Source organism: Dromaius novaehollandiae, chromosome 3 (genome assembly GCF_036370855.1).
Source record: "Dromaius novaehollandiae isolate bDroNov1 chromosome 3, bDroNov1.hap1, whole genome shotgun sequence".
NCBI lineage: Eukaryota > Metazoa > Chordata > Aves > Casuariiformes > Dromaiidae > Dromaius > Dromaius novaehollandiae.
Window position 1 is genome coordinate 65,306,430 of NC_088100.1, and position 21,490 is coordinate 65,327,919.

At 42.2% G+C, this 21,490-nt stretch overlaps 1 protein-coding gene across 6 annotated transcripts in view; it reads right to left on the bottom strand.

The window, feature by feature from the left end:
- Positions 1 to 20,073, bottom strand: part of NHSL1 (NHS like 1) — a 187,003-nt gene extending 166,930 nt beyond the window's left edge. For 4 of the 6 annotated variants that reach the window (XM_064509051.1, XM_064509050.1, XM_064509049.1 and 1 more), the window contains exon 1: positions 19,092 to 20,071. In XM_064509051.1, coding sequence (XP_064365121.1) covers positions 19,092 to 19,458 — 367 coding nt within the window. In that variant the 5' untranslated portion in view covers positions 19,459 to 20,071. Of the gene's footprint in view, positions 1 to 19,091 lie in introns of all 6 variants that reach the window. The other 2 variants (XR_010388384.1, XM_064509055.1) reach the window with 1 other exon arrangement.
- Between the last annotated feature and the right edge of the window lie 1,417 nt (positions 20,074 to 21,490).

The following is a 21,490-nucleotide window of genomic DNA, read 5'->3' on the forward strand; positions in this document are numbered from 1 at the left end:
GTCCCACCAGTAGCCGACTGGCTGATGCTACCTGAATTGCCATTTTTTGAGGGGGCATATGGGAACTGCTGTGATGTAGTACAGAACTGCCACTGGTACAATGTACAAAGGCTCAGTTTCTCCCACTGCAGCTGGACACAGGCAGTTACAACCTGAAAGCCACCACTGCCATATAAATGGACCAGAAATCATAGTTGGCTTGATAGCATTCAAGAAGTGGACTGACGAGTGATGGACAGAAAGCCCAACACAAGGGAACGAGACTACAGTAGTGAACATAACATAGAAAAAAACTGAGACTGTCAACAGCTTCATCATTAAAAGCTTTTTTTGCAGGTAATAATGAGCGTGAACAACACAGGCAAGATAAGCACAGCCTGTATGCCTATCTGGATTAAAGATCTCACACTTGTATGTGCTCAGATATGTTTTCCTTCACCACAACAAACGTTTTACTTTATTTCCTTCACACCTAACTATTGGAACTGCTCATTCTGCTCATCTCATACATACAACAGGCACACAAAGCAATGTCTTCCAAGTCAAAATACCAGTCTTGATGCCCCAGCACAAAAAGTAACCAGTCCAGTCCTCCCACCAGCTAAGAAGGCTGTGCACTTAAAACCTCTGTTTCCAACTGAAGACAAAGAAAAATCTTCTTTTTCTATGATGTTCAGGACTTTGTTCTTAGTACAGGTATCATGAACCTTGAAATTTCATTTGAATTTTCTAAACATACTAGAAATTTATACATGTTCAGTTTAGAGACACTATTCTAAAGACTTTTTCAGTCAGTAATCATTTCCCATTTTTGGGTTGCAAGCAACTCAACTAAAGCACTCTGCAAAGTTTAGGATTCCATGTAATCAAGAAAAGGTCATTATCATTCTACCACAGAAAAAAAATTTATATTGGGGTACTCAAAAATAGCATCATATCATATAATCTGAAGTGTATGATAGCACATTTTCACATGCAGCAGTTAGAAATATGTGCACACCTTTCATTTTGGTATTTTTTACTACTCAGCCTTAATGTATTTTCTTCCAATAACTTTAACTTATGTTCTGCCAGAAGCATGAGGAACAATTTATAGCAAGGCCTTACTTTTTTAAATCAGTGGGAGTTAAACCCAAGGCCTTAAAAAATTCGAGACCCTGTCTTTATCTTAGGAACTATGTAAGATATTTTTTCCATTAGCACTTTCTGGATATAAAATTTCAAAAGCCACTACAGACATTTACATCCACCATTCACACACTTTTTTATTGGGAATCCTTCAGAGATTCATATTACAGAGATCAGCTGGGATAGGTATTTGAGAGCTATTAATCATAGGGAATATCACATACACGTTTTTGTGCAATCTACTTAACTAAAGTCAAAAAAGCATTTAACCCTTTCTCTCCACCGAAATCCTCAGACATACCTCATGAATTAACGTTGGTATGCATGTGTACGTTATAATCCTTAACCAATTTATGTGATACAAACGAACTTTGATTTGTTTGTAAGGGGTCATTAGAATTAATCAAAGTGAGGGTTTTTGAGGAAGGCTTTTAAGGATTGTTAAAGCAAAAGGAAAGATTTCAGCATGGGAATTAATCCACAAACTACTGAGAAGATTGCCAGAGCAAGCTGGATTTGAAGGAGTTTAGCATTAATCACAGTATTACAGAGTGTCTCTGGGCACAACACAGCAAAGCAGATGAGCAGATAATCCAAGAGAAAGTTTCACACCATTCCAATACTTCTCACTAGAAAAGTTATTTACGTGGTGAACTCCTTCAAGGCACCAAAATGAAATGTTATAATGATAATAAAAATACTGATTTCATATAATGCTTGGAAGAAAAAACAATGCCTTGTACTTATAATCTACGGGATGATATAAGGAATCATTAAATTGTTTTCCTTTACATTAAAGTTGTCTTAATCGTCACCATCACCCAGAGTCTGTGAAGACCTGATGGATACGTCTGGCAACAGATGTCCTATTCATCAAGGCCAAAATGATCAAATCTGTTATGCTGAAGTAATTACAGAAGTAAAGTTCAAAAGAAGGAGATCCAATTCTATTCAGATGAAGTGTGCACAGTCTGCGACCTGGAGAGGTGCTTAATCGAATGGGCTAACCCACCTCCACAGGAGAGAGATGCACGCTCTGGTACTGGCTCACTGGAACATATCACTTGACTTCTCTGAATCTTCATTCTCTGAACTATAAAATAGAAATTCTGCCATCTTACAATGTCCTTTTGACAACTATCCGTGAGAAGTTCTTTTAGCTGTAGCTGCATTTGGATACATATTTAGATATCTACCTACATCATGATATATCCACATACTGATCTATACAATGGCTCAGCATGAGAAACATCAGACGCCAAAGAAGGGCCACTCTTCCATTAGAGAATTTTTTTCTTCTAAGACAGAGGGAGATATTGTCACATAAAGGTTTCTTAGCTCTCTGTGCATTAAATTACCATCCACTCTTTCGCATCCACTAATTCAGTAAAAGACTATTTCCAGTTTCCAAACTCTAGATTTATCTCTTTAAGATTCCCAAGAAAGAAGGTCCCTAGCTTTCAGGAAAGCCTTAAATCAGTACATTAAAGGAGAGATCATGCAAGCTTACTGTACAAGAGTGCTGATCATTATTAGAAATCTTGTTGGGTTTCTGGCACTGAGCTCTCACTCTAAGTGTCAGCAGTACTCACAGTATTTCACCCACCATATTTTAACTTTTGTTGATTTTTCATGTTTATTTTTTCTGTAATTCCCCTCAGCAAAACAAGTGACACTTTTACCCCTCCCCTTCATCTGTCTTTGTTTGTTTGTTTCACATACAAAAAAACCCCACATTGGCAATGGTGAGACGTATTACACAATGAGACTCTAACTTGGCTGCACAATGGCTGTAGAGGACAAAACTGCATTAGTTCAATGGGACTGATGGCTGCCTCACATACTAATTTTGTTTCTTTTCAATCCATCCTTTTCCATTGATGCCTTCTGTTCGTCTAACCACTCCTTTTTCCACTCATAGGAAAAAAAAAATTAAATGCAAAGACAACATCAACTGGAAATGACAGCGCAGGTCACCACCATTCCCCACTTTCTGATCTCCGGACACACGAGACCGCTGGCAGAAGCCCGGGGCCCCGTGTGGCCAGCCAGGGGTCCCAGCGTGCCAGCGCTTGCCCCACCACGGCTACACAGCAGTCCTGCTCTTCTTACACCTTCCCCACTGCTGAGACAGGTGTAATTAGGGACCTCTAGCAGAATATTAATAAAGCTTGATTAAAAACAAAAGGGCAATCTTTAGTTAGGAGAAACTGTTTTCAAAGTCCAATAGTCCAAAATTTGGCTTCCAAAGCATTGGATACACTGCTATTCAGGCTGCTTCTTCCCCTGCAGATCATTCCCTCTGCTGCCCAAACACCCCCTCTCTCTTTTTATAGCATTTCAGTGAAGAAGGGTGAGGAGGAAACTGAGCAATCTGACTGCCAGTTTTGCCAGAGACAAACCTCTAAGAGTTAGAGCCACTGAAATAAAAGGAGAAAAGGTGGAGGGAGACAGGGTTCAAAATGCATTTACAAAAGAGTGATTAAAATAATGCAACATGATCCACACACACAAAAACATTTAAAGGGGACAGTGAACTTTTTTAAAACAGGGCCTGTTTTAAATACATGACTACAACGTAGTAAGAAAGTGCTGCTTTATGCGAAGAGAAAGTAGAAGGAATATGATATCATTTTCTGTGCAACGTATTTGCAAATGGCAATCTAAAACAACCACCTAATTAGGAAATGCTGGGAGAGAATAACACCTCCCCACCAAAACCAAACACACACAAAAACTTTACCTACACAATTTTCTTCTCTCTCTCACCTCCTCTCTAGTGTAAACACATTCCTGAAGTGCCAACCTCAGCATTTTTAACTCCTTCAGAAGGTGACGTGCTCTGCTAAGATGACAGTGCTTCAACCTAACTAGGGACCGACCCCTAAAGATGTGGGTATGGGGGAGGGGAACTTCAATATTACAACCCATCCATCAACCACTTCTATAGAGCTCTTTTGTTCCAAGTTCATGCTTAGCAACTCAAGGTCAAAACTGATGTTGGAAAACACAAATCGTAAGTCAACCCAGACTTTCGCCCCTCTTTGTCTTCTTGACCTTAAACACAAAGAAGAAACTCTCAAAAAGAGATTTGTGCCACAGAGTCTCTTTACATAAAAATGTATATAAAGGAATATTATCAACTTTAAAATTACTGCAGATTAAATTTTTGAACTATGCTGCTAAAGATAGACATTAGAAAAACAAAATCAGAATATATGCACTTAGGACAGAATACTCTGCTTTTCTTATAGTTTGGACAATTAAAGTCAATTAGTTGTTTTCATCTGTACTTCTCTAGTGACAAAATGTTTGACTGCGAGCACCACAGGGAAAACTAACTGCTTTAGAAAACGTTATCCTCTGTGTCAAGAAGGGGGGGAAAAAAAAAAAAAAGAGAAGGAACACACATCTATTAGCCTTTGGCTTTGAGAAATCCTGGGTCAGATGTGGGTGGCCTTAATGAAGAAGAAAAAAAAAGTAGCTATAATGAATATAAAAGCAAGGGTTTCATAGTGGCAAAGAAAATGGGATGTATTCCACAGGCTGTAACTATTCTCCTTAGATATGCAATAGGAAAAAATAAATGATTCATTATGCTCATGTATTAAAAGCCAGACTTTTCAGTGAACCCTGTTCTTGCAAGGTTCCACAGCAGAAAGCAACAGAAGTGCCAAATACCTGAAATTACGAGGTTATCCAATGCAGATTTCCCAGAGGTACCGTGACAACGTCAATTTACATATGCAATAGAAAGAGAACTCTGACACAAAACTGTGAGCTAGGATTTAAATCTCTTAATTTTAGGATGATCTCGTAGTCTTTTGAACTCACATCTCAAAAGTTTAAGGTTTTATTCCAAGAATGTACATGTAAAATCTTCCATGTGGGGATAGAGTCCCCTCTGAGAGCTTTAAATATGGTTCTATCAAATGCCATTTTGGCTTCCTCCAATGTGAATTTGAATGCTTTAACTAGAGTTTATGAACTTTCCTCGGAAAGAAATGTATAATAATAGTTTGTCATCTATGTGTGTAAGTAACAGGTTATGTAAAATACCAGATAATCCTGGAGTCTAACAAAAACATTTTTAAACAAGCGATTTTTCTCCAGTAGCTTTTATTTAGCCCTTAAATCACAGGTTTCATTTAAAGCACCATCATGTGTAGAAAGTGCTGCCAATTAATTCAGCCTAAAAAGACAGTTACTTAGGAAAAGCATAGGGAAATCTGTTAATTAGCAGCAAGTCAGGATTCCAAGAGTCTCCTTTATCGGACAAAATCCTGCTGTGGATGACAAGAAAGATGTTTCCCATATTTCTCATTGGAGTTCACTTGCTTGTCCCAAGCAATATGAAGAACAGAACTATGTGATATCCTCCTCCTAACCTGCTTAATAAAGCTCCCAGAGACCAGCAAAAAAAAGGTACTGTATTAACATAACGTAGATCCTAGACAGTTTCCAAAAAACTAGCCAAGAATCTTAGTCAGAAATTTGAAAGAGAAGCTTGTGCTGAAATTCTTAAGCATTTAGAAGGGTTGTTCAGGACTCTTCTTGTAAATGCTGCATATTTTTCATTCTGTTAGAGATAGGGTCAGAAATGTCTCTTAGATTAGACCCTGGAAATAGTCTCCACTTTCGCTGTTTCTGATATCATCAGTTTATTGCATTGTCTTCCGACAGAAGCAGTAAATATTTTTGTTGAGACCATTAGAGTTCTTCCAAAGAAACCCTGGAAGATCAGATGCCCTCAAGTAAATAATTACGTGATCTCTGGCTGCCAACTTTGTTACCTGGTTAACCAATACCCTCCTTTATCTATCCTTTTTCAGATAAATGTGCTAAAACATTTACCTAAGGCTACAGACTACCCCAGGTCTCCTGGTCAGGATGTCCATCTTGGGTACAGTACCAAGCAATTAGCATCCCCCTCAGACAACCTTCTGGTAAGGTAGAGTGCATCAACATTCCTGCTTACAATGCTATGACTTATCTACTGATAAGTCCAGTTCTGGGTTTCCAGTATGAGAAAGACATGGGCATACTGGAGCAAGTCCAGCAAAGGGCCACAGAGATGATTATGAGATTGGAGAATCTGACATACAAGGAGAGCTGAGAGAGCTGTGACTGTTTAACCTGGAGAAGAGAAGACTGGGGGGGGGTGGTGGTGGTGGTGTCTTACCAATGTGTATGAATGATGGGGAGAAATAAAAGACGACAGAGCCAGACTCTTCTTAGTGGCAACCAGCGCCAGGACAAAAGGGAATGGGCATAAGCACATAAATACATGAAATTCCATTTAAACACAAGATGAACCATTTTTGCTGAAAGTGTGGTAAAATGCTGCAGCAGGCTGCCCAGAGGGGCTGTGGAGTCTCCATCCCTAGAGATATTCAAAACCTGACTGGACCTGGCCCTGAGCAACCTGCTGTGAGCAGGGCAGTTGGACTAGATGATCTCCAGAGGCCTTTTCCCACTTCAGTGACTCTGTGATTTCCATGATCATGAAAATACTTGAGAGCGTCTGCCCTTTCAGTTGCAGAGCTCTCGATACATGATCTCTGTCAAGCAGCCTTCACAACTTTTCCTCAGAAAGTTTTATTCCATCAAAACTCAGAGTCACAGTTTTAAGAGCAGCCACTGGGGGGAAAAAAAAAAAAAACAAAAAAACAAAAAAACAGTACTACAGCAAATGGCATACGGTTCAAGCATGTTTAATAAAACCTAGTAAACAGAGACCGCCCTAGCATTAACTGAGAAAATGCAGGACTCTCAGGTTGAGTGATTAGACAGATTCTGATCAGTTCTGGGTGTACCTACAAAGCTTCCTAACCAAACTGACCATTTTGTGGGATCTACCCTTACTCAGTCAGTCATTTTTATGATTTGGCATTTCTGTTAAATGTTCAGATACTCTGCAAGTTGCCCTGGTAAGCTCAAACTTTCACTAGAACTATGTCCATGCTTTCATTTTTCTTTAGAATTAAGTTTATTTATATTTTATTTCTATAAGCGATGCATAGCAATATAAATTTTAAAAATTGTATAATTGTAGACACAGCTAGTGACAAATACTCCTGAGCACAAAACATGAGAAATTGGCATAAGTTCGAATGAAGACAAGCTTTCATCTATCACAAGCTAATTCATCCTTCATTGCGTGGTACAACTCGTAGAATTTAAATCATTTAAATATTTGATGTATTAAGCTGCAGTACCTTTTCTGCACGCATAAAGCCAGATTACATACCCTTTGTCCTATTGTTTGCCAGCTGTAGTTCTTTTCAGACTGCAGCAAGTTTCAGAATTTGTCAGTAAGGTTATTAACAGTAACAAAATGGTTAGTAAGGAAAAAGCTACTGTATTTTGTACATTGGAAAAAAGGGAAGGGAGAGGAAAACATCTCTGTTAGAACAGGGTCAGAACAACATGTCACTGAGCACTCCCTCCCATACTGTACACCACGCTTCTCAGAGGGGACATCACAAATTACAAAATGCAAGCCAAACTCAGCAATGCGTGGGAGCCCGCAAGATAGTAGTATTACAGATGGTTTCAGTCTCTATTACCATCAAGTAGACACAATGTCTCTGTAACAGATATGGAAGAAACAGAGGCTTTTGGAATATGACAACTAAAAAACACCAACAGCTCTATGTTTTTGTGGTATTCTTCCCCTCAGGCAAACACTCAGTGGATTTCTAGTTACCTGTTCTTCCTCTAGACCTCAAGAAGGCCCATAACTACTGTGAAACTTTGGTTTCTTCAACACAAATTTCTTCAAACCACACTTAACTAAACAGCCATCTTCTTGCTTGTCTTGAGTGTGTTAAGACTAGACTCGCCTGGGGCAAACATAGCCATACTGCTCGGTTAAATTTGTACTGTGGCCATGCTAAATAAATGCTTTCTCATGTTTTAAGGAAACCTGTGATCATAAGCAGGCCAACACTGCAGTTACTGCTTCCTTCAGGATAAGCAAGCACAGCCTCCCTTCTCCCCATATCCCGGACTTCTTGCTGAACTGCAGCCTCATCCTACTGCTGAACACCACGAGAAGGCAGGCTCATGTTTACCTTGTTTTCTCCAGCTTTACTACCTTTCCTGAATGCAAGGTTTATGATTACAGAGTACAGTAACACTCCCTATTATGTATTCTAATTATTATATAATTATAACTGTGACTATAATTACAAAATCAATGATAATAACAACAGTTTGAAGGTAAACAGATTAAGATCACTGCTTTCCTCCTCCTCAGGAGGAGGCTGGCTGGTGCTCTAGGTGAAGCCAACATGATGCTGCCTGGGATTTTGGCCAGTACAGCAGCGGGGCCACTTTCAGCCCACATTGCGCAAGCCAGGCCGGGGCAGCTGCAGTCTGACGGGGTCGGAGCCCCCGGGACTGCGCCCGGCAGGGATCATGCTGTCGCAGCCTGCCCAACAGGACTGCACACGCTTTCTGATGCGAGGTTAAAACCCAGAGATATGGGGAAGGGTGCTGGCCCTCTGAAGATCGGTTGCTATACCAGTTTCCTCCATCTTGCCTTTCATCAGACTCCTGAACACAACTTTCATAAAACCCTTCTGTTCTATCACTCTTCTACTTCCCACCCTATCCATTCCCCTACAGTCTATATTCAGCCTTGCAAACATCCTTTTCATGATCAATACCATGTTTACACCTTAATACTCTTGATTTTGTATGCACATGCTATGAAAAAAATCTAGCAGGAGGAAGCATACAGTAGCTAGCTACTATCATTTTATTAGAATGAGTAAATGATTTAATGTAAAGAACAAGATTTAGGAAAACTGTGTCTGAACTAACACACCAAGGCATGTTACGAACATTATCATATTTTAGTTGTCTTTCTCCTTCATAGCAAGTGTAGAAGAAACTTCTTAAATCTCTTCTCATATTTAAAACGTTGAAATTTCTAGATAGTCTACTTTTTTTCCTACTTCAGAAAACAGGGCTTCTACCTTTTCAGCATTACAAATCAAAATAGTATAAAAGTGACTATAACAATAATGCAATGAAGTACCTGATAATGTACATATTGACTATATCTCTCAATCTTACAGTTTACACTTATTTCCAGAAATTATTGGATTCTTAGACTTCTGTAAAGAAACATTTTTGGTATCAAATACATATTTTGTCAGAAGAAAACACTGAAAAATGAATGGAAATTGGAGAGAAAAGTATTTTCTTTGCAACATGTCCAGAACAAGTTGGGGAAAAAAATCCTGCTGTATAATCAAACTTTGCTGTTCCTGTATTCCTTCTGCATTAAAAATCAAGTATCACAGCTAACAAAAAAAGAGAATATATTTTACATAAATTTTGTAAGAGGTTGTTCCTGTTTCCTGGTAGTTGGCCTCTCTTTTCTAATTCAGAATATTTTAAACATCTCTAAAGAGCACGCGGCTAACAACATTCTGAGGTTTTATTTTTAACATCTAAAGATATTCCATTAGCCAAACATCACTTGGTTTTTCAAGGCATTCAAGCAAATTCATCTATATATTGAATAGGAAGGGAAAGCCAACACCATTCGCTTGGGAGCTCCTTCCTCCCATACAACGGGAACAAAAGGTGCCACCAGAGATAACCTACAAAGCAGTTCTCTCAAGTCCTGCTGCGCTTCCTATAAGTGAACTCCATCTGTTGCCAAAAGCCAAAACTAGCTGAAGTAGAAAACAGAAGACAGATGTCAGATTGCCAGGAGAAAGACTAAGCTTGCTTTCTTATTCAAAGAAACTGTTGAAAAAGCTTACCAATGTAAGAACAACTAAACCTACAATAATATATTTAAACCAGTGAGTGGTAATATTTATCCCACCACTTAGAAGTTGATGAGAGCTCTTCTTTAGTCAGTGTTTTGATTATAAAAAGGAAAAAAAAAAGTGGGAGGACTAAGGAGAAAAAAGAGCATTCAAGTACAACATATTACCATTCAGAATATTCTGGAGAAGTCTCTTGTTTTCATTTTCTACTTGACAATTCAACGAGGGGAAGAAAAAGAAAGAAAGAAAAAAAAATCACATTGTCACTATTTCTCTCTATGTTTGGAATCTCCACTTCATAGTTTTTCAATTATGATTTAAGTTAGTAAGTAAATATTTATTGCTAGTAAAAAAAAAAAAAAAAATACAGTAGCTCAATTCTTCAGATACAGCAAGCATCTATAGTTCCAATTTACTTCAGGGACATTCTATGATAGTCATAATCTCTGAAAAGTAAGATCTAAGTCAATTAAAAAAAAAAAAAAAAAAAAAGACTTATAGCTGAATCATAATTTGCTTAGTTAGACTCCAGCTAGCCCAAACCTAACTGCAGTAAAAGGAAAGATAAGCACATCCGATCAACTAACTTAACAGATCTACCAGTTCTCAAGACAGTAAATTTCAGATTAAAATGGACTTGCTGCTGACATGTAGAATAGGAAAACTGAACCTACCAAAATGTTTAAATGTGCTTTAAGTTCAAAAGTTATAAACTTGAGTCAAAGATCTAAATTAAAATGAATTCCTTTGAGTTTTACACTTCACGTAATACTTACATACTCTTACTTCTATCACTGTAATCAGTGCAAATGCTTTTGCTCTTGGTTTACACTATTATAGCCAACCAACAGAAGTCTCATTCTTTCATAGGAAGCATTTGGATGGGTTTTCACAGATAAGCAAGACCTGATCACCAACTTTTGTTGCTTTTTCTCCTTTCAGGCTGCCACAACAGATGAACAAAATCTATTTGTTATTACCACCAGTATCTTTGCAAGCTCTACTATAGCAATTTGCTGAGACCCAAAGCTTGCTGCAGAGAACAGACACTCAGACTTCTGAAAAGATTAACTTCTTTGCAATATAGCTTGCAGATCATTTATTTTTCAAGTGCTTGAAAACTGTTACAATGACTGCTTTATTCATTCAAGGGACAAATTCAGACAGGAATTACTACAGTGCTATCTGCTGGCTGCAGCCCCGAGCTGGAAGGCCTCACAGTGGGGCTAGCACTTGGGCGTACAAAAGGAAGGGGCGAGAGGAAAGCTAGGTTGTCTTGAGAAAGCAGGGAGCTCTGGCAGTCTTCATCCTACTTGTTGCTCCTCCTCCCTCCCAAATTTTACCAACTTGCAGACATGCAGAGTATTGTACTTAAATACGGAAGGAGAAATGCCCAAGGCCAGTTTTATCAGGTATCATACGGGCAGTGAGGAGCCAAGAAGACAGCACAAACTGTTACACAGCCGGAGCAACCACAAGGACTTGGAGTAGAGAGGAGGCAGGCCACAGCATACAGTACACGTGTGGTGGGAAGTCCAAACTACTAAAGAAAAGGGGGGAGGAAGGGAGAGAAATCAGGCCTTCACTTAAAAACTGCATACAACCAGTGGCTCTCATAGGGAAGTTACCAAGAAGAGTTATGGCAAAATAATTCCTTCGCACTGACTTTCTTTGCAGACACAACAACTCTGCTTTGGGATTTCAAAGTGACATAAAGTGAAACCACATTAAGCAGGATCTAAAACATTCATATTCTGGCTCTCCATAATTCTCATAAAGTGTAGCGAAATCTCATATGTACAGTGCCGATTAAAGGACAAGAGACCAATAAATAAATAAATAAATAACAACCTAACATAAAACACTAACTCATAGGTGACGAAGAAAAACAAAACAAGACAGTCTGAAGGTAGAAGAAGCCCTGCCCAACTAAGACTGTACTATATAAATACAAACAACTTTCAAAGTCCACCCACATTAATCTATGCTTAACCCACAGGTACAAAGATATTTTTTCTAGTCTTTTAAGTGGCATATCATCCAGTCTCTTAGGAAACTGTCATCCAGTCAGCAGGTTTCGTATCAAACCTACACCCATGAACAACGTTTAATTACCACGTTCAGTTGATCTTGTTAACTGTTACAGTGGACAACTTTGATCTTGTCACCTGATAACTAGGTTAGGACTACAAAAGAAGCAAGGACTTTGCATAATTGCCAAGCCTTTCAAAGTGCATTTTTTAATTCACCCTATTTCTCAATTTTCTTTTCTATTTGTATTGCACTAACGTCAGCTCCTCAGAGGAGGCAGTCAAAGCAGTTTAAGAAATACAGGAATTAAAAAAAAAAAAAAATCAAGCATAAACATACTTCTACCTCTCACCACACTTTCTCCCCAAGGTAAAAAATACATGGTGATTCCATAATCACCTAACACAAAAATACACAGCAACCCAACTATCAGATCACTGAGGGTAACCTCACACAAAGCTTGTACAAAAAGGTACTCCAGACGACATGATGTAAATAAAGGCTGAATGTTAGGACAACTAGATCATTTCTTTGTATGCTTTAAGCACTCCAGCCTACTACCATACAGAGCAAGCTTCAATAAATCACACCACTTTGGCTACCTGTTACACCATTCACAACACTACAATGGTTGTTCTAGGTAACATGAACCAAAGCACATGCGCTTATTATATTATCATTTATTTGACTATGCAGAGAAGAAAGAGATAAGGATGAAATGGAGATTCCACCTCTCTCCCCCAGAAACGTGGCAGAGCCCCAGCATCACACTGGAGAACCCAGCCTTGGCTACCCAAGTCGCAGCATCCCACTGCTGCTGGCAGCCAGCGCCAAACGCTTCAGAGGAAGGTGCAGGAATCAGTAAGCACATGTGGAGTAATCTGCTCCCTGTCCCCCTTGAAAACCTTATTTCAATCTCCACTAGTTACAGGTTGGTTTAAACTCCAAGACAGAGGTTTTGAGGAATTTCAGTGGCTTCCAATATGTTGTTTTATGTTTGCTAATAGGTTCACCCAAAAAATGCCTCTTCGGCAGGAGCTTCATATTAGCAGCTTAGGAGAGAAGCCCACAAGACCAAGATTACTAGCTCTCACTGAACCAAGCCGAGACTGTGCCAATACTAATAGGAAGAGAAACTTCTGACAGCATTTTATTGTATTCTAAAATATCTAAGAATGTTCAAAATAGATTCTAATTAAAAACAACTAAATACAGTATGTTTAATTCATTAACTACCTCTCCTAAGCACTGTTTTCCTGAATGATCAAGCCAATCATAAGATCTAGGGAAATAAATGTTCGTAGGTGTTGTATAATAGGTTCTGAGCAATGTACAAAGCAGCTCTAAATTTGAGCCAAGGAGTGTCAACTGTTTTCAAAACGGCAAGCCAAATCCTCATCAAATTGAATTCAACTGGAGCGCTGCCATTCAGCAGGACACTGTGCTGGCCCACTGCGCCCATGGGAAATCTTTTTCTAATTCAGGCTTTCTTCCTGCTCATTTCAAATGAGATCTCCTTTGGGTCAGGTTGGATTTCCACAGATAATTAGTCTTGCACTAGCTAAATAAAGCAAGGGTTATATTGCTCCTGAGCAGCAATCTGAATAATTACAAACAGGGTAAAATTTCTTCTTCTTTTTTTTTCCCAGGGAAATTTAGCAATTAACTGTTTAATGTGGTTTTAACTTTGCTGCCGAATCTTTGGATTGCACAGCAACAGAGAGAAGTACCATGGCGGGTGGTCACCTGAAGCAGCCGTCGAGTACCACAGCTGGATGGTAGCTCCCAAATACTGTTAGAACAGATTTTTTCATTTTTCCCTAGACTGCACTCCTTGGTGGTGGTGGTGGGGTGGGGGGACAGGGTTGTTCTCTTCCATTTTTAAAGCGGGTTTCTTTTTGTTACTACAAGCTGACATATCTTGTACAATTTTTCCTTATACCAGAAGCTAGAGAAAGCCCAGAAAGTGAGCCAGCCGGTTCATCCTTTGCCCACTGCTGAGACTGTCTTGAATAATGTTCACTTTTGGCGGTGAGGGATGGAGGAGGGGTTTCCCTAGGAATAACCTGAATAAAGCTTCCTGTTCAGCTAAAGCAGGAAATGTGCTCCAGCACTGCCTTACACACAAAGAGTGGAAAATACTTACTAAACAAAATAGCAGGAGATGAAGTGTAAACTGGATTGTCCTTACACCATGCAGATAAACAGAAAGCCATATGCCCCATCCCCCAAGCTCACTTTGATTAGCGTGCTTGAACTTGGAAAAATATACACATATGTATACATACGTTCTGCATGAACATAAAATGATGATGCTGTGCCTTTAAAACCAGACACTGAAGAATTTTGAACAACAATAATTAGGAGGTAGCATTTCCTCCCTCCCACAGGATCAGTTTCTTGTCGTTATAGTAGGAGTTACGACAGGCCAAAACCCTTTCTTACTACTGGAGAAACTGAATCAGAAATTGTCGTTAGGTTCACCTCCCAGCATTTCTCCAACATCTCTTCAGAAAGACCAAAAAATCGATAGCACAGAAGACAGCAGGGACAGCCTTCCACTCTGTCAAACCATTAGGATCCACTGAAAAGAACAGCAATGTTAGCTTTTGCACAAATACCTGCTGACTGTGGAAGAGGAATGTTAATGGAAAAAGTGTCCTCCTTTACTCCCTACAAAAACAATGACTGTCCAGGGCCTCACAGCATTTCCAAGAGCTGCCTTGTAATTCCCACAAGATGCTCTGCTGCCATCATACGCCTTTTGATGCGCCCTGATCACTTCAAAGAGGCATTTATCCTCACCCACCCTGACATTTAAGAGCTAAAGACAAAGAAAACAACATCACTTAACGCTAGGTCACAGATACAGATGCTCAGCGTCTAGGAGATGAAAAGCTGTTAGGCAAGTTCTGTGGTGTAAAGGCAATTGTGTGCTGGAAATATATAACAACACATCATGCAAAACACAATAATGCACCTAGGCTTAATGAAAAGCTGATGAAAAAGTGTTAAAAATCTACTGAATCTAATTAATTCTCTAGAAGTGGCTACTGCAGTTTAACTAAATTCAAAAGTACTACATACAGTACTTAAATTTTATAAATCATCTTGAGCCATTAGAGTCTCCCACCACCATGAGTTATAAACCAGTCATCAGCTTCAGAGGGACATTCCTCATGTTTCAATGTCCCTTCTTACGGCACAACATATTTAGTCTTAAGAAAGCATTTTATCAAATGGCCTTAAAATATACTTAAATTAAAAAAAAAAAGAAAGAAAGAAAATTCAAGTGCAAGTTTCTAAGTCAGAGGACATAAACAGCAGGTACTCTATCACCAGAAACAAAGAGCTTAAGTCAAACCAAACCAAGAGCCAAACCATGCCAGTGAAGCCCACCATCACTGCTGAGCACTGGGAATGACTGCTAAGATCACATACAACTGACGGCTACCTTCAATATCCTGAAGCACACATGAAACTAAACCACCAGAGCATGTGAGGCACACTTGTGTAACACACTAGGAAAGCAGGCCTCCCAGTTGAAGGACATTACAGAAATCCAACCAGTCTCAATAAGTGAGAAAAATCCCCCCCGTAAGGATTGCAAACATGTAAAGCCTACTGCAACACAGAACATTATTAACCCATTTGTGAAAACTGAAAGTTCTTGTGCATATAGCAGAATGACTGGATGTACTTTAACTAATACATTCAATTCAATAAGTGATAGCAAAAAGTATATAACAGAAGAGAAACAACTGGAATCTTTCAAGATACATTTAACTACTAATACTCTTATTTATGTATATAATATAGATACACACACACATATGATAGCAACATCTAGGGGCATATTGGTCTGGCACACATGTGAGAACACATTGTACAGCCAGACAGTTCATGACTGCGTGAAGAATGACTAATTGCAGGCAAAGAGTTTTGTAATGTCTTCATTCCCTCTTCACACATGCACCTTAGCACTGTGATGAACAAACTTTAATAGACCCCCAGGTATCTGAAAAACACCATGTGGAAACTGTATTTTGAAATAAAATGATAATTCACACCAAAACACCTCACGTTCCCAAACTACATACTTTCCCAAGCTCTGGGAACATACAAAGCATAGTTTCATGTATCACCTGCCTGTCCACAACTACCTCCTAAAAAATTGCTGCGACCCATATTAGAGGCTTGCCAGTCCTCCTCTGGTGCATCTCATGTAATATGCTGTGATCACAAAAATCATCTGAGAACCTTCAGTTCCAAGAAGCAATTATTGTCTTGGCCCCACCAAGCGCTCAGAAATCATTTCTTCGCATAGAGATCACCCATGATTTGAAAAGCAATGTCCCATAGCCTCAACAGCCAGACCAAAACAAGTCATCAGGTGCCATGTCATTCACAAGGGACCTGTGCACCACAACAGATGCTCAAGTTTGCAATATTTTTCCCTCAAAAAGTGTTTACAAGCAATGGGAATCTGGTAAATGGGAAAGAAATTTAAATAGTTTACAGTCTTTGTTCCTCCCAGAGTCCCCTCCAGACAACAGTTTCCTCTGGGAAGCTTCTGCACCTTCAGAAATGGGAAAGAAAAAAAAGAAAACCCTTGTCACTGTTTCCTAACAAAGCCAGCATAATTAAACCATTCTCTTTGTTTTGCACATATTTACCTTCAATGCCAGCAACAGGGTTAAATTTGCAGACAAGCCTTGACAGCTTCCATTATGGATGAGTTCATGATGTTAACTACAACTGATCATAACACCCAACCTCACTGCCCAGATTACAATATGAAGAAAGCATGTAACAAGAGAATTGACATGACATAATGTGCAACTTAGTGTCAACATGGTTAGCCTGAATATCAGTTCTTTATGACAGGCAGCCAAGTAAAATAACCTTACTTTACAAGAAGGCTCTTTCATACAATTAAAAAAAAGATCAGAAATAATCATCGATTCATTAGAACTCAATAAATGAGATTTTTTTAAACAGTAAACTAAATATTAGCAGCAGCAATGCAACTGCTAAAAAATAAAATGAAATTTGACAATGGAAATGCTAATCAACAAAGAATTTAAAATCAAATGGGGAAAGCCAAACATAAGAACTACGGCCAGTTTTGGGAATTGCAATGACAAGAGCAAAACCTATCAAATTAAAAACAGTAACAGGCTTAGCTCAAAGAACTGAGTTACTATGAAAAAAATTTTAATAGTAAATATATAACTTGGGCCACATTGTGACGAAGAGAGAATACAGGAACCAAATGTCTGACATGCATCAAATTCCAGGGTTTGTAGAGTGCAGTGCTAGTCTCATTTCAACCTCCACTTGAGATAGGTTGCATCAGTCTGGTATGATAATGAGCTCTCTCTTTTAAAGAGATAAATTCTGCTTTACATCAGCACATCAGTGCAACATACCACCCTACTACAAATATTCCTACTATTCCCATGCCTGTGCAAGTCAGCCTTTAAGCTAACATAACTATCTATCTATATTGGGGGAAAAAAGGATCTACCTGTTCTGGTGAGGAAGAGAAGTTACTTCAGTTTGTCAGTGTTAAAAACAGCCAAAAACAAACAGGATATCACAAAACATTAGCCTAACACTTATGAACCACAGAAGTAGCTTTTCAATAAGGGTGATGACAATTTCTTCCTTTGAGGAAGACAAAAAAAAAAAAAAAAAAAAAAAGAAAGAAAGAAAAAAAATCATCACTGAAGTATACCATAAGGAATAATTCTGCAGTAAAATAGATGTGTTACTCATACAGGGTCCATTTTCACTGGATCTGTCTGTGAAAGGCCTTCATAATCAATTTGGCTCTTAAGTATACCACACGTGAAGCAAACTTTCTACTTCCACTTGGAAGAAAACTATCAATGGTCTTAGAGCAGCAATACTATTTAGGATAGGCTTGCACTATATAGTGCTACCACAGAAGTAGCAACACAGTTCTTAAGGTTTGTGAATGTTTCAAACACTAAGGAAGCTAAGCTGATGCTGAAAGCCATCTTTCACTTACTCTGTGCAGAGCCAAGACAAACAGAAATAAAACTACATGTAGCAAATACAATTTTTACATGCTCCTTCCTCTAAAGTTGGACAAAGCTTGGAAAAGACTTGCTCTATAGCTCTGGGTAGCTGCACAGCTTTCCACAATCAGGCGCTTCCGAGGGCTGATTCACAGACTGCCAGAAGGAACCTAACAAAAACTTCCCCAAACTGCCGCTAGTTAAGTATCCAAGGCCAAATCTGAACCTAGCTGTCTGTGCTCTGTATGAAGTTACAACTACAAGCTTAGGATCAGTCTGGATGCAGCAGAGGCTCGTAAGAGCGAGCAGCAGCGCAGGAGAACTGAGGCATACAGAAATAGCTGCAAAGCATACCCAGGTTTCTACTTACTGAGGTCTTCCCGTGTACATACAAAAGAATTAATCAGGCATGTGGGCTGAGCTGTCAGAAGCCCAGCCGACTCAAAACTAGCATAACCCTGGCATAAATATATAAACAACCCCCCACCCCTCCCCCGTGGGATTAGCGAGCTATCTCCCGGTGCTGGAGGTGCTGAAAACCAGCCGGCTCCCCTCAGCCCTCGTGCCACCTCGCTGGCCTCCCCGCAGCCCCCTCTCTCCGGTCAGTTACTTGGTGCCCGGCAGAGGCACCGCAAAAACAACAGCGGCCGGAGCCCCGCCGCTGCCCCCGCCCGCGGCCAGCGGCGCGCTCCGGCCGCCCCGCGCACCGGAGCCGCTGGGACGAAACCCGGAGCAGCGGCGGGGCAGGGGGGAGGCAGCCCCACGAAGGGCCGCGCCGACAAGGAAGCACACGAACGGGCGGGCAGGCTCCGCGGGGGCCGCCGGGGCTGTAGCGCGCCGCGCCCGCGGGGGCCGCCGGCAGGACCGCGCTGCCCCCGGGAGCCGCCGCCGGACGGGGGCGTCCCGCGGGGCGAGCCCCGCTTCAGCTCCCCTCAGTTTCGGGTTGGTTTTTTTCCTCTTTCTTCAGCGCGGCAAACGCCGCAGCTCCCCCCAGCGCCCGCTACCTCCCGCCGCGCCGGGCGCTGCGCAGCGCGTCCCCCCTCACGCAGCGACACGTGCGGCGCGCAGCCCGGGGGGGGCAGGGGGCACTCACGGATTTTGACTTTGCGGTGGTCGAGGCGGGCGAGAAGCGCCTCCAGGGCGCCGAGGCGGCGCTGGAGCCGGGCGCTGCGGTGGCACAGCGAGTCCGCCTCGCCGAGGATCCCGCCGAAGATGTCGTCGGCGCAGCGGGAGAGGTCGGAGAGCTGCATGAGTAGCGACACCAGGGCGTACGAGCTGACCTGCTCCAGCGCGCTGAAGAGCGGCACCGCGCCGCGGCGGCGCCCGCCGCCCCCCTCTGCCGCCGCGGCTTTGTCCCCCTGCGCCGGGCCGCCCCGCTCCGCGTCCGCGGCGCCATCCCCGCCGCCCTCCTCCAACCTGCACAGCTTCAGCGGCTCCAGGGTCCGCAGGGGGAAAGGCATCGCGGCCGGGGAAAGGAGGGCGAGCAGGGCAAGGTAAGCCGGGGCGGGGAAGCTAGGCGTCCCCGGCGCAAGAAGTCTTCATTCGCAAAGCGGCGGCGGTGACAAAAGTTCAGAAAGAGAGAGCAGCAGCAGATGAACCAAGACGGGCGCTAAGCTCGCCGGAGCCGGGGGGTAGCAGTCGCCGCCGCCTGGGCGCAGGGGCAGCCCCGCGCGGCGCCCATGTGCGGGCGCGGCCCGGGCCGGGGCCGGAGCCGGAGCCGGGCGGCTGCAGCGGCAGCACCGCCGCTCGGCGGGCGCAGGGAGAGCCCGCGGCGGCGCGGCGCTTCCCGGCGGCCAGGAGGCAGGAAAGAGCCCGGCTTTCTCTCCCCGAAGTAGAGATGGGGGGGGGAGGAGGAAGCGTGGGAGGGGGGCTAAAGCGCCCTGGATACAGCCACAAAGAAGGGAAGGCAGCCAGGGGGAGAAGGGGGGGGAGGAGGAGAAGGAGGAGGGGAGAGAGAAAAGCCCAGAGCAACCCCACCTGGGGAACCCCACGCTGGGGCAGGCACTTTTCTGAACGCACCAAACTCCCAACCCGGAAAGCGAGAGCTAGAGAGAGAGCTAGAGAGAGCTAGAGAGAGCTAGAGAGAGCTAGAGAGAGAGCTAGAGAGAGAGAGAGAGCTAGAGAGAGAGAGCTAGAGAGAGAGAGAGAGAGAGAGAGAGAGAGAGAGAGAGAGAGAGAGAGGAGGAGAAAAAGGGGGAAAAAAGCCTCCACAAACCTGGGAAAAGAAAAAGAGGCCGCCGCCTACCTGTGGCTCCCCGAACTGGAGCTTCTGCCAGAGCCTCACCCTTCCCGGCGAGCCAACAGCAAAGGTAGCCGGTGCGTGCCTGCCTGCCCGCCCGGCCGGCCCCGCACCACCCAGCAGCGCCGGAGGGACACTGACACCGGCCCCGGCCCCCTTGCCCTGCCCTGCGAAATGGAGCAAGCTTCTCGCCTCGGCCTCCTCCCCTGCCTCACCGCCGCTCAAGCCGGAGATGTTATTCAAAGGCAGGGGAGGAAGAGCACGACGTCAAGGGTCACAGTCTCAAACATCACCCCAGTACATGATTCTCGACTGGAGGCACCCGTTTAGTCCTTACAGTCTCCTGCCTTTTGCCTATGTAAGACAAAATCAGGATGCACTTTCACTGAGATGACTGCTCCAAGGGGTTATTTCCCATAAAAACCAACTTAGTCTACTAGCAAATGCCAACAGCTACTATTTGACTTTTAATTGGGCAACAGCCTACTGACTCTGCATTTCTGCTGTATGGTAAAAAGAGGAACAAAGCCCCAGACTTGTAAAAAAAGTGCTCTGGGGAGAAGCGGTCTTATGGTCCCGTTTCACCCTGTAGCCAGCACTATGTGCCCTGTGCAGCAGCTGCTGATGAGTTCTAGGTGATGAAAGAAACAGGACCAGCTGGAGGAGGAAGGATCCAGGACAGCTCCATCTGTCCCTCCCATTGGCATCTTAGGGCAGCATAATTTGTAACAGTGTTGTGAATTGTAGGAATTCTCCTGTGTAGCTTTAGCCTCAGTTACTTGAGGGAAACTTGAAGGAAACAATTCCACCAGTAGTTTTTCCGAAGCTCCTTGGTGCCTGTACGAGTTTGAGGGCAAGACCACAGACAATGGAAACCAAACCAAACAACTGAGTGGTACACACAAGAATTAACAGGAAATACTTTCAAGGCGATACTCGTATGCAAAAATTGCAAGTCACTAATTCTTCTCATACATTAAGCAAGAGAGGCTTTTATCTTCAACTTTTACTTTAAATAAAGCAACACAATCCGGTGTTAAAGAACAAAAACACCTTTCTCCAGACATCAGCCCAAACAAGTCACCAATACTAACTTCACAGCTTGGAAAACTTCCTCTGATTTTCTGTTACAGATAATAAAATTGAGTGTGTATGTGTAATATTTGTAGAAATTAATGAAAGGTAATATGGTGCAAACAGGCTAAATGGTGTTTAATCGGGGTTAAACGCATAAGGAATCCTAAGCAATAGTC